Below are 13,600 nucleotides of genomic sequence, written 5' to 3' on the forward strand. Positions count from 1 at the left end.
ATTTGAGTATCAGCTAACATACCGGGTACTTGGCTTATGCAGCCCCCCAAAACATGATATCTAAACCACCTTAAAATAGGTGATACAAGGTGTAACTGAACAGGCTATGAAGATTCACATCACAAACCTGGATTTGCATAAAGTCAGGGCGGGGTGTATGTGGCGTCAGGTTGTGCAGAGTCCTGTTGCCAAGACAACAAGGAGTGGGGCTTTGCCCAGCTATTGCCTGGTTTCAGTTTGGCTAGGTCCCACGATGGCGCCAGTGTGAGTAGGAGGCTGGGAGGAATGAGCACGAAGAAGGGCAGAGACACAAGCTGGTGCAGGCAGTTGGGAGGGCAAACTGAGCTGAAGGAGAGAAAAATAATGGGGAAGGGGTCTTTTTGATGGCTGCCCAGAGGAACTCAAAGGGCTGGGGGTGAAGGAGGGGAGCTCTTTGAAGTCACTGAGGTTGGGGAACTGAGCAGCAGCAAGTGGTGTACAGTGGTACCTCAGTTTAAGTACACAATTGGTTCCAGACGTATGTACTTAACCTGAAGCGAACTATCCCATTGAAGGTAATGGAAAGTGGATTAATTTGTTCCAGACGGGTCCGCGGAGTACTCAACCTGAAGCGCACTTAACCCGAAGTATGAGTGTAATTGGTTCTGGAAGTCCGTACTTAACCTGAAGCGTACTTAACCTGAAGCGAACTTTCCCATTGAAAGTAATGGAAAGTGGATTAATCCGTTCCAGACGGGCCCATGGAGTACTTAAACTAAAAGTACTCAAACCGAGGCGTACTTAAATCAAGGTATGACTGTAGAGCTGAATGGGGGTGTTATGTGCATCTGTGTCGGGGGTGTCCTAGGTGGCAAAATAGGGTCTTCTACAAATGTGGAGAGCTGAAGGGCAAGAGGTGGGACTGTGTGGGGATTGTAGATAAATACTGTAGGGGGTTAATATAATTGGGGTGGAAGCTGAGGGGGTTGTGGAGGCAAAGTTGGTTGGATGTAGATCATGGGGGAATCAAGAGGGTGAGGGGAGAGTTTTATCTCTTCCCTCTCTTCTGTTCCAGCCTCCCAGCCAACCAGTGCCCATGGAAGCAGCTCCCCCTTGCACGCAGACCACCTTCATTTTCATGTCTCCTCCTCTTTCCTATTCCCCAGCTCCCCTTTGCACACACACCTTGTTAGTACAGTCACGCCTTTTCACCAACCTCTTCCTTTTCTCAGGTTCTCCTTGCACGCAAATTGTCCCCACAAGCACATCTCCTGTTCTCTCCTATTTTGCAGCCCTCTTTGCACTCCCATTATGTTATTTGCCGCTGCATCCTTTTAGATGAACAGAATATTAAGAGCACTGCGGTCACTTAGCTTGTTCAGTTAAAGAATGTTAATTTCAGTTGATTTATGCCATGTATGGATGTTTGCTGGTTAATAAAATGCTTGAATCTGGCATTTCATGTTGGAGATAATACATGGTATCAAGAGTGAAATAAATTGTGTAAAGGTATTATGGAATATTTGAGGATTCTACATCCTATATTTATCTCACATGAGACAGCTGAAGAATGGAAGAGGGTGAAGTGTGAGTACAGTGCAAAGGTGTTAGCTTCCGTGTTGTACCCATATGTGCTATTTCTCCTTGTAACCCCTGTGTTCTGCCCTTTTGAGTCTATTCACACCCCTCCCATTGTTTTAAGCCACTAATTTCACCCTCAGTGTTTCTCTCATCTCCTTCCCATATCACGGCTGCTGCTGTTGTGCAACCTGCTTTCTCTTCTGCTCCCCTACACAGTTCTGACTTCATGCAAATCCAAGATTGTGATGTGGCACTACAAATCCTCCAATGTGGTTTGCATAATGACACTCTTATTTTTTTTTATACATAAGAAATAGTTCAAGCATGCAAGCAAAGTTTACATAGAAATGCAAATGTGGATGCCTTTATTTCACTTTACAGTATCTCCCAGTAGTAGTAGTAGTTTGTAAACCCTTTTCTTTCACATTCTTCATGGCTATGCACTCAATTTTTAATGTATGGAAGTGGATTCATCCTAGATTAGAGAATAGGATCGTGGTTATTGAATACCTTAAACAAATACACAAAAAAAGGTCTAGCACCTAAATTTAAGCCCTGGTTAATAGAGCTAGGACAAATGTATTTGATTGCAACTTGCTTTCTGTAGTGCTCAAACATGTATTTGAATATGTAAGGGGAAGGAAGAGATGCTCTTGTGATCATAAATTACACCATAAATGCAGGGACTCTGCCATGCTGCAGTTGAACAGCTCTTAAAATGCAATGAGAAAAGCAGCAGATTGACAGAATTTAGATGGATTGGTTTGATGTAATTTCAGGGTGCCCGAGTTATTTTTCTTTGACAAGCTCTCTCATCCAAGTCTTTTGAAGAAAACTGATTCTTTGTCTACATGTCTCAGCCTGCTGTCTGTAGCAGATTGTGCATTGTTTCCCTGCATATTGTAGAAGTCTTCTTTTTCTGGACAAAATCAAATGATCACCTATGAAAAAGCTAACTGCCCTGAGGCTATATGTCCAATTGCTAGTGGCTTATTCAGGTTTGAGACTTCTCAGTGTGATCCTTACTGGTTTTTGTAAAACAAGCCGGCAGGGGAAAGGCTCAGGAGACTTTATTCTATTCATTTCTGTAATAGTTTTCATGCCACTGGAGGTTTAAGAAGATTTGTACTACCAGCTTTCTTTTCATTAGAAGAGACTGCAATGCTGTTGGGTAAGTTAATGCATGTATGCCTATTTAAAAAAAGGTGAGAATTATGAAATCTATAAAGTTCCTATATTGTGTTATTATTTTCATAATTATTATTGGCTTGTTTTTTAAATATTTTATTCTGGCAGTATTTTAGCAAACATAAGAGTTTAAGAACTGAGGCATTTTCATGTGTGTGGGCTAGAGAATTAGGAATCTTGACTGCTCTTTGAATGCAATATTATGCTTCGCTGATTTTTGGCAGAAGGATGTTTAAATTTCCCCTCTCCCTCTCCCTTTGCAAGCAACCCTAATTATATTTCTTAGCATAGTTCTTGCTTTGGAATTCCATGTGTTTCCTTTTGCAACAAAAAAATTCCTTCAGTAGCACCTTAAAGACCAACTAAGTTTTTATTTTGGTATGAGCTTTCGTGTGCATGCACACTTCTTCAGAAAGTTGGTCTGTTGATCCAGACCAACACGGCTACCTACCTGTAACCAGAACTTTTGCAACAAAGTGCAACAGTCTTGACTTTGGACTGTGCCATGCTGAAATGTGCCATACTTTGATCAGTGCTAGATTGGCTTTTTGAGGGGGAGAGTGTCTACAACTGCTTCAACTAGAATAAGCTGAGAAAGTAAGAGATAAACTATGAAACTAGTTTTAGAGGCTTCTGTTTTCACAAGACTCTCAACACACAGGTTTGTTTCCCTGCCGAGATAAAAGCAGCAGCTAGTTATCAAATTGCAGTGCAAGAACTTGCTTGAGGGTGAGGTCTAAGCGATTCCTTTCCTTCCTTTATAAAAATATCTGTATACCACAGTTTCTTTTTAAAAAGACCAAAGCGGTTTACATCTATACAGTACATATGTACAATAATACCACACAGAAATTAAAACAGATAATCAATTGATTTTATATTCCTTCCCTGCAACATCGTAATATATATAGCGCAGTCCTGTGCATGAATACTAAAAATAAGTCACACTGGTTTAAGTGGGACTTGCTCCCTGATAACTGTGTATAGGATTGTAGCCTCAGTTTGCCCCTTTGACAGAATAGTTATCAGTATGGTTATTTGAATGTTAAATTCATCTAAGATCTGCAGCAGCTTCGGTTTGGAATTGGCATAGCTACAAGCTGATCCGCAATATTGTTATATATTTTGATTTAGTGAGTTTAGCGCCACTGGAATCAGTTGTTATAATGTGAGTTGCACAAGTGCACAACCATGCTCAAGAGATGCTCGGTATTTTTTGAAAATCCAGTTTGTTCCAATTGAACTTTTGCCTAAAAGGGTCCTGGAGGGCTATGTCTTAGGCAGCTGAATGAGTAGAAAACTTTATTAGGCCTATAGATTGGATTTGAAAGTATAGACATTAAAATAGAGGTAATAGCTGATAGACGTGTTGTATGTTGCTTGTTACAGAAAGGAGGTTATCACAAGCAATGATTTTCCAAAAGGCCGACACCATATATGTACTCTATAAACAGAAGCAATGCCAGCGAAAATACACATTAAATTTTATCGTGAATTTTATACTTCCACATTTGGGGTTATTGTTTCATAGAATCATTGAGTTAGAAGGTACCCCCAAAGAATCCCTGACAGATGTCCATCCAACTTCTGCTTCAAAAGCCTTGAGTGAAGGAGAGTCCACCACCTTCCTGTTTGCATAAGCTGAGTGCTGCTAAGGAAGTTGCAAAATCTGTAGAAGGTGAATTGTCTAGCTCTATTTTTGCATGCATGCACCCCCCATGTTCTCTTTTTGTTGTTGTTTAGTCGTTTAGTCGTGTCCGACTCTTCGTGACCCCATGGACCATAGCACGCCAGGCACTCCTGTCTTGCACTGCCTCCCGCAGTTTGGTCAAACTCATGTTCGTAGCTTCGAGAACACTGTCCAACCATCTCATCCTCTGTCGTCCCCTTCCCCTAGTGCCCTCGATCTTTCCCAACATCAGGGTCTTTTCCAAGGATTCTTCTCTTCTCATGAGGTGGCCAAAGTATTGGAGCCTCAGCTTCACGATCTGTCCTTCCAGGGAGCACTCAGGGCTGATTTCCTTAAGAATGTTCTCTTTTTACATTATCTTTAATACCATTTGCCCTGAGACTGGAGAAGCAAGGGGAAGCATACTCTGCCCTCTGTCGCAAGTTAGAGGACTAAGGTTCTATCAGGTAGTTGAATACCTTCTATCCAAAAAAGAACACCAGGGGTAGACTAAGTTAGTTGAACTTGGGTCCTATTGAAATCAATGAGATGTTAGTCACGATAAAGTCCCAATGATCTCTTCTGACTTGGGCTGGATCCAACCCACACTCTGTAAAGCAGAAAAAATCATCATCACCAGAACTGAAATAAGAACGCAATCATGAATAAAATACTACTTTTTGTATATCTGGAAATATCTGTATATCTAGAAATAATCAAGAAACAATCAGAATTCCAGAAACAATTATCTTGCCTCATTATCTATTTTCTCCTGCATAGAAATTGCCCTATTACACCACTCTGAGTGGTATGCATTTCTTTAAAAAAAAAAACACAGCTTGTGTGTGTGTGTGTGTGTGTGTGTTTCACATGTAACTCCTACACACACTTGTGTAAGGGAGGGATCTTTTACATGGGTCAGCTGCGTGCTGCTCTGAAATTGTATGTAAGAAGTTCAGAATCCTAGGGATTTACACCCACAACAAGAGCACACTTGAAAAGATGTTTATTACAGATGGGTGGGAAAAGGAATTCAGTTACAAGCTAATCATTGTGGTGCAGCATATAAACATAAATCCATGGATACATTTAACCTAATACATTTACAACGCTAAATAAAATAAGTTCTTAAAAGAGTAAAAATATTACAATGCTAACGACATGGATGAAAAAGGGTAGAGCGTACCCACTTGACATGAAACTCCAGAAGGCAGAAAGGAGATTTAAAGTTACCTTTCCAATACATAGAGGGGATCCTTTTAATTGGTAGTGATATGCGCCTGTGTTGGTCGGAACCAGAAGCTTGAGCCAGAGAGTCTACGCCTTAGTTTTCTGTGTGATTTCCAGCTCTTAGACTCAAAAAGCTCTGCTATTGCAGCTGGGCAATAGAATCATAGCTGCCAAGTTATCCCTTTTTTACAGGGATTTTCCCTTATGCTGAATAGGCTTCCTCGCGAGAAAAGCGAAAACTTGGCAGCTATGAATAGAATGCTTTTACCAAAGAGCTTCTTGGTCCAGTGTGCCTCTCTGAAATGCTCCTTGCACATAGTAGGATTCAGATAAAAGCAGAGTATTCAGAGCACCAAAATCCAATCTGTTTTTATAGGAATTTAGTTTCATAGGAATGCCTGGAAGCAGTGGCAGACCCTGGGGTCTCAAATTTCAGTGGTGCCCTGTGCAACACCAATTGGCTCCCTCGCCACACCCCGCTTTTAGCATTCCATTTTAATCATAGTTGCAGCGCCCCTGTGGCACCCTTAAGGCTCAGCGCCCAGCGTGACCAAACCATATGAGCTCCCCTAAATCAGCCGCTGCTGGAAGTGAGGTTAAGATGAAGTAAGGAGGAGAAACTATGCATTTCTCCACCCTTTTAGAGGTTAGGTGGGGTATCCTTACTAAAAGTTGGAAATTAGAGTGGGTTTAATGATTGTAATCATGTCTCAGCTGTGTTTTCTGCTGGAGTCTGGGTATCAGGAAGTATGGTATAAATGTTGTTGTTCTGTTTGACCAGGTGTGTCAAACCATTGATCTGCAACATGGTTGAGTTCTGAATTGGGTAAGAGAGAATCCTACTTCCTGAGGTGACCAGATTACTTGATGAGAGGTCTTGGCCCAGGCAATCATGATTTTTGCCAATCATTGTCCATCTCTGTTTTGCTACTGTATACCAAAGTAAGGACTCAAAAACATGTAAAAAAAGGTGAAGGTAAAAAGTTGAAGGAATTGTGTTTCCCAGCATGCACTGGTCGTACCAGCTTCCTAATTCAGTATACAAAATTGAATACTAGTAAAGGTAAACAGTAAAGGACCCCTGGACAGTTAGGTCCAGTCAAATGTGCAACACATAACCTTTTGTTCAAACCTTCATTCAGAATATCTTCTCAAATTATCAGAACCTGAAGTTATCAAAAGATGATGGAAACTCAGGCAAACAGTACTGTAAAAATAAGAGAGATGGTCATCACTCAGGAGTGCATTACTTCAATTTTTTTCCACTTAGCAGATTAGCTGAAAAGAGGCCATTTGCCCCCTATGATTAAAAGCACCAAATTTAGTGCCTAAACGATGATTGTTATTACAATTTCAGATGTCTCTCTAGGTGAACTCAATTACAGTGACACAATGGAGCAAATAAATGTAAAAGCCATTGGCCTTATTTTATCCGATTCCTAAAGGTCAAATACATCAGACTGAATAATGGTTAAAATAGACGTGAGAACCACAAATGGGGCATTGATCAAAGACATTTTGGATTACAGGCCTCTTTACCTAGATTTTAAAAGTTGCCATCTGTTTCAGCCCTGCACCGTGACAAGGTTTATATATACAGTAAATGTTAGGTTTAAATAAGCAGTAAGTGATTTTCATAATAACTTCTGACTTCTTTCATTAATAACCCTTTTCAGTATTGCTGTGCTTTGTTTTGCAGCACAGAGATTCAAGTCTTGTTTCTGTTGTCTCCATAGTAAAGCTTACTAATACAAAGCAGTTGTATAAAGCTCCTCTCCAAAGGTCACTAGTGAGCAAAAGAAATGCCTGCAGTGAAGCCAAGAGCCAAAGCCAGAGTTGATTAACAACAGGTGTCTGCCTTGCCCAATGGGTTCATTGCAGTGGATTAGCCTAACAGCTGATATCCAGAGATGTGCATAACTTCAACAGTGCATAGAAGAAAGGATGCTGATCTCATTTGTCCAGGATACCACTGTAGGAAAATGAGTCAGCTTTGTCTAGCTCTGCTGCATGTAGTTGCAGAACTGTAGTAACGTTTTTATCAGATCGATTGTTTGTGATAATATTGATAGGTACACTAGTGGCCAAAATTGTGGAAACCGTTTGGAGAAAGTGTATTTCTGAGGTTTGATGGCTCATAACACTACTTTTTTTTTTAAAGTAATACCATAAAATTATATATCAATGGAAAGATAATCTAATGAAGAATGTAATGCAATTATCTGTATTCTATCAAAAGTTATAGCCAAAGAACCAGAAAAAGGAGTGTTTAGAGCAGGGGTCCCCAGACTTACCGGCGTTTGGGCCGGTTCCCACCGCGCCGATCGCGCGGCGGGCCGGAGGGCGGGGGAGCGCGCGCTTGTGCGGGCCGGTGGGCGGGGGAGTGCGCTTACTGGCGCGGCGGCGCGCTTCCAGGGTGGGAAAAGCGCCGAAAATCTGTTGTGCGCATGCGCGTGGGCCTCCCCCGACCCGGAAGTGCACCAGAAATGACTTCTTCCGGGTCGGGAGAGGCCCATACGCATGCGCACAAAGGATTTTCGGCGCTTTTTTCCCAACCCGGAAGAGCGCTGCCGCGCTGCGCACCGTAAGAGCGGGCGGCGGCGGGCGGCGGGGGTTGTCGCGGGCCGGATTGGCAGGCTAATTGGGCCGCATCCGGCCCCCGGGCCGTAGTCTGGGGACCCCTGGTTTAGAGAGTCAATCAGGTGTCATATTGTTTTGGCAATCTTGGCTCATAACACCACTTTTTTGGCGTAATACCATAAAATTATATATCAATGGGAAGATGGTATTATTTTATGGTATTACAAAAAGAAAAAAAAGTGGTATTATGAGCCATCAAACCTCCGAAATACACTTTCTCCCAAAGGTTTCCACAATTTTGGCCACTACTGTATAATCTAGGATTGTTCACCGGTTATTTGCCTAGACCCTTCCATGCCACTTCTCCATTTTTGTGCCAATTTTGCTTAATGCCACTAACACACCTGGAAGTGCTGGTTGACCCAATTTAGTAGAGCAGCATAATAGATTGAGGCACTGGTGCTGTTAAAAGCTATAATGTTGTGCTAGGGCCTGATTTCCGCACTACTTATTCCACAGTCCTGTTTCCACTCACCTGGGAGCAAGATCCATTAAACTTAGGGTTTTATGTGCTAGTATGAATACCTTCAATTTCACCCAGTAGCTCAGTGGCAACCAGAGGAGTGCTTCCAAGACACATGGCACCATTAGGCTGCCACACATACCAACCTGGCAGCTGCATTCTACACTAGGTGCCTCCTCTGGAATGAATGAATGAATGAATGAATGAGTTCTCTGATAAACAGAAAGAAATCAAGAGGATTTGTTGTTATTTTACAGTGGATCTGAGTTGATGAGCTTTTTTCAGCTTCACAGCTTATGTTCGTCTTTTTGTTTAATATCATGCTTTTCAGCTTGTGAAGCTTATCCTATTATTCACTTAGTAAACTGTTAGGATTAAAACTATGAATAAATAGTTTCAATTAAAAACCATGAGTGTAGAAAAGTCAAAAGAAGCTTTCATTTCCCCCTCTCATGCTTTCTCCCCCTCTTTCTCTGATAAAATCCTCGATTCTTCCTGTATTTGTCCCAAACTATTCCCATGTTACAATTTTTACAGCAGTGATCACTGAAGTTCTTAAAAAAAACAAAACACATTGGAAGCTATTTTTGAACATACTTTACCTAGATTGCAGTACACACTAGGTCAAGACATCAGAGATCCTGACGTTAGCTGTTAAGTTGGGACACAGGTGGGGTTGCTGCTGGCCTGCTTTCTGCTGTGCCGTACTTTCACCACTATGGGTGGGCAGAAAGCAATGCTGCCGTTATCAGTTCAGCTGCTGATTATTTGTTATATTTGTATAGTGTCCATCTAGTCAGAGGCGTAGCAAGCCCAGGTGGTACCCGATGCAGAAATTTTTTGTCCCCCCCCCCACACGTTGTTTTGCCAGGGCACTGGCAAAGCTGCACCCTCTTGGGAGCCACGGCTCCTGTCCATCCGCCCCCCTCCCTCCCTCCCCGGCTTGCTGTAAAGTGGCAAAGGGTGAGGGGAGGCTGGGAGGGGGCCCCCCGGGTCGCAGTAAGCGGCTCCTGCTTTGCCACTTTACAGCGAACTGGGGAGGGAGGGAGGGAGGGAGGGGGAGCCATGGCTAGTATCCTATAAAAATTAGATTTTTGTAATTTATTTGAGCAGGTGGGAAATCCGGGTCATGGGCAATGCTTACATTCAGAAATTGTAGAAATCCTTAGTCTACAGTGGCATACCAGTTTGTTCAAAGTCCACGCAGTACTTATTTTCTTCAGGGTTTCTTACAGCTCTCTAGATCAGTAGAGAGTACATTCTCAATACCTAACAATAGGAAATATAAAATAGTTCAGACAGTCTTGCTGTTCAGCAGCATTGAGTTGACACATCCATTTGCTACACAGGCAGCCTGGTATTTTCATCAAGGAGGTCTTCATTCTCTAAGCTGTATGCATTTTAACTGGGGGATAAAGATGATGATTCAAATCTTAAAGTGAAAGAATGACATCGTCCCCCTTCTCTGTGGTTAATTTCCTTATCAGACTGTACAGTGACCAACATAGAACAAACATGGTGTCTGACATCCAGGATCTCCATGAAATCTCCCTCCTTCTTCATTTATCTCATGTACAGACAGTAGTTGATTATCATTTGGTTGCCTCCTTATAAACCAGGGAGGGGGTTGGAAATCAGGTGATGAAGAGCCCACAACTTGGTTGCGGTGCACATGTTATGCATACATAAAGTCCCAGGATGAGTTGCTGCCCTCTCTCATCCCCCCCCCCCCCGCACCATGCAAAAAAAAGTGAGGGATGACAATACACTAAAACTGGGCCAGAGGGATAGTATGAGATTTACTCAGGTCCCCAATTCACCTTGGGCAACTGTGTTGTTCTTCCAAGCAAATTGCACGAAAATTATACAGTACCCACTCTTTGTTTGTTTGTTTCATTTATATCCCACCTTTTCTCAGTGTTAGGCAATGGTCTAAATCTGAAGATGAGGGAATGCTGTCACAGGCAGATCAGCTTCTCTCAGAAGAGGAGGGGGAATACCCCCCCCGCCTCCAGTGTTTTCAGAAGCAGAGAGAAACAGATACAGACACAGAAGCTGAACAGTTTATAGAGGAGCTACCCAGCTACGAGATAATGACAGGAGAAGCGGAAGGGAGGGGACAGCTAGGAAAGACGTCAGTCGAGAGTATGGGGGACCACCACCCCCGTCCCTGGACTCAGAGGTCTGAAAGTATCAGAGAACAAAGAAGGCAGAGGGAGGGAAGAACTTCCTGTTGGTGCCTTTCTTGCTGCGGAAGTCGTAAGGAGGGGTTAGAGTAGACAACTGGCTTCCTTGCAGAGAGCTGTGTATTTGTGATCGCAACATGAAGCTGTAATAAAAGGACTATAAATCTATCAACTGCTCATTAATTCTTATCTGTGAAGTTACCAAAGGGAGGGGAGGTCTCTCTGAGCTTGACACTCAAGGAGTTCAAAGTAGTGTACACAGGTGTCTCTTCCTCCCCACTTTATCCTAGCAACAACCCTGTGGAGTTGGTTAAGCTGAGAGTGAATGATTGGCCAAAGGTCGCTCAGTGTGCTTCATCACTGAGTGGGGATTCGAACTCCAGTCTCCCAGATTTTTATCTCACACTCTTAGCTGGCTCTCTCGAACACCACACTGTAGTAACTGCTTCTTTATTAGGCAGGCGTATTATTGGTTGGACTCCTTCCTTTGTTCTTAACTAATAATGACAGAGGCAGCAGAAGCACCTTAGAGGCTTTTCATGGGATATAGCGGTACACAACAGAGAAGGCATTGCCGGAAATCTGAACTCTGAATAAAGGCTGCTAGTTGAAATAGACAGCACTGGTCTAGCGTTGTAAAACAGGTTATATAGAAGTAGATGACCTGTGTGTTCTAAAGATAGAAGGTGAGCAGTGTGTGTGTGTGTGTGTGTGTGTGTGTGTGTGTGTGTGTGTGTGTGTGAGGTAACTATATAAGTGTTTAAAATTTCTCACCTGAGAGGTTGAACTCTATGGAAGGCTGTTTATCTGTAACTCCAGACAAACTGAGTTTAGGAATTTGAAAAAGCAAGGAATTTGGGAAATCCATGTGGCCAGAGCTTGCAAATGCAAGAAAATAACTCATGCTTGCTTTCCCTCTCTTTCTGAACATTACGTGAACTAATTCCTTAGTCCCCCCACCCACCCAATTTATTAACCTTGTGTTACATAGGAACTGTAATCCTGAGAACATAGATGGAACCCATCAGTGTGCATAAACCAGTTTAGTTGCATAGATGTTTCTCTGGCTACTTTCCTTCAAGTAACTGTTTTTAGCCATACAACAACATAAAACAGATTGTGCTTAATTTTTATTAAAATTTTAAATGTTTGCTCTCCTAGTTTCAGTCACACACTCGTCCTTATTTTTTATCTTGTGTGAAATGTGTGTTTCAGATTAAGAAGCTTGAATGTCTGCTGAGAATCGGATCCAAACATGCCATGAATTAAAATATTAATACTTTGCTTCTTAATGAACAGAGACACTAATACCACTCTGTGTATTAGTTCTTCATGCTGCCATGCTGATTATGAATATAAATTGCATAATGGAAGAATGCTTTAAAAAAGAATTAAATCCAAATGTAGCATTTGGTGTGCAAAGTACATTTGTTTTGAAGGTTGTGTTCAGTGGATTATTTCTGTCAAGCTTTCTGTTTATCACCTCTTTATCCGTAAGATAAAACACCCCTTTCTGTTGAAATACAATCACAGTAAAATGCCACCCCATCTAAACAGATGACTGTCATCAAAATGCACTGTTTTTAGAAATATTCATTTTTCAAACAATTACATTTAGTGACTTCTTGCCAGTTAGGCTTGTTCAGCTAGGAGCTGCATTTTAATGAGAAAGTGGAATGGGCTTTAGCCGATACGATCCGTTGGCAGAAACACAATCAAATGAGGGAAAGGTTTAATTGGTTTTATTTAATTCAGTCACATCTATGGTTCTCAACGAAGACAACAGAAAAACTGTTGTGGAACTATGAAAACTGAGTATTTTCCATTGATGTTCTCATTCCTTAACTCCAAATGTGTGTATGGTACATTCATAAGGTATTAGAAAGCATTGTTATTTTGATTTAAAAGGTATCAACATATTTTAATTTCTTTCTCCATTTTGTTATTCCTGGAGTAGTTGGTCTAGATTAGCTGAGAAGTTCTAATGATTATATAGTCTAGAACCAGAACCACAACCCAACTACTTGGTGAGTTAGCACAGGGTTGACTATGGTGTGTCATGAGTAAGGGACACTGTAGGTTTAGGACATTACGTGGTGAATGCTCCCCTCCCAGATAAAGATTTAGCATTATGGCATTCCGTATCGTTGTTGTTGGCGTATGACTTCAAATGAAAAAATCAGAATCCACTTGTGTACGGCATGATATTAGCTAAATGCCTAGCAGCTGTTTCGCAAGTATGAGACCAACGCAACCAAGCTATAAATCTGAGCAAACTGCACGAAAGGCTATATAATGCAAACTGATTACTTTAGGTCTTGAATTAATCTGGCTGTGAATAAAAATAACCAACAACAAACCCTCTTCTAATTTTAACAACCGCTGTTGGGAAAAACTTGACAGATGGATCATTACATGAGTAATCATTACAAACCAACATCGTGATCAAACAACACACACACACACACACACACACACCCCTAGTCCCCATGAAGGTGGACCTTTAATCTCTATGTCAAAACCAAACAGTTAAGGTGGTAAACATTAATTAGATTTAAATACTGTGTACAATACAAGGAGCCTTTTGTGGGTTTTATGGTTTTAAAAAAGAGCAGTAGACTGTCTTGTATTTTGTATTATGAAAAGCAGAAAGTGTATGCTGAT

General features: G+C 41.7%; 1 protein-coding gene across 12 annotated transcripts in view; it reads left to right on the forward strand.

Annotated features, from left to right (window-relative positions):
* ZNF385D (zinc finger protein 385D) overlaps positions 1-13,600 on the forward strand; it is a 410,518-nt gene that overhangs the window by 122,398 nt on the left and 274,520 nt on the right. The window contains exon 1 of one of the 12 annotated variants that reach the window (XM_088653779.1): positions 2,707-2,731. The exons of the other annotated variants lie outside the window; for them this stretch is intronic. Within the exon in view, the coding sequence (XP_088509905.1) occupies positions 2,722-2,731 (10 nt within the window). The 5' untranslated portion in view covers positions 2,707-2,721. Of the gene's footprint in view, positions 1-2,706; positions 2,732-13,600 lie in introns of those variants that run through there. 12 annotated transcript variants of the gene reach the window in all.

The sequence above is a fragment of the Zootoca vivipara genome, chromosome 11, assembly GCF_965207765.1.
Source record: "Zootoca vivipara chromosome 11, rZooViv2.hap1.1, whole genome shotgun sequence".
Taxonomy (NCBI): domain Eukaryota; kingdom Metazoa; phylum Chordata; class Lepidosauria; order Squamata; family Lacertidae; genus Zootoca; species Zootoca vivipara.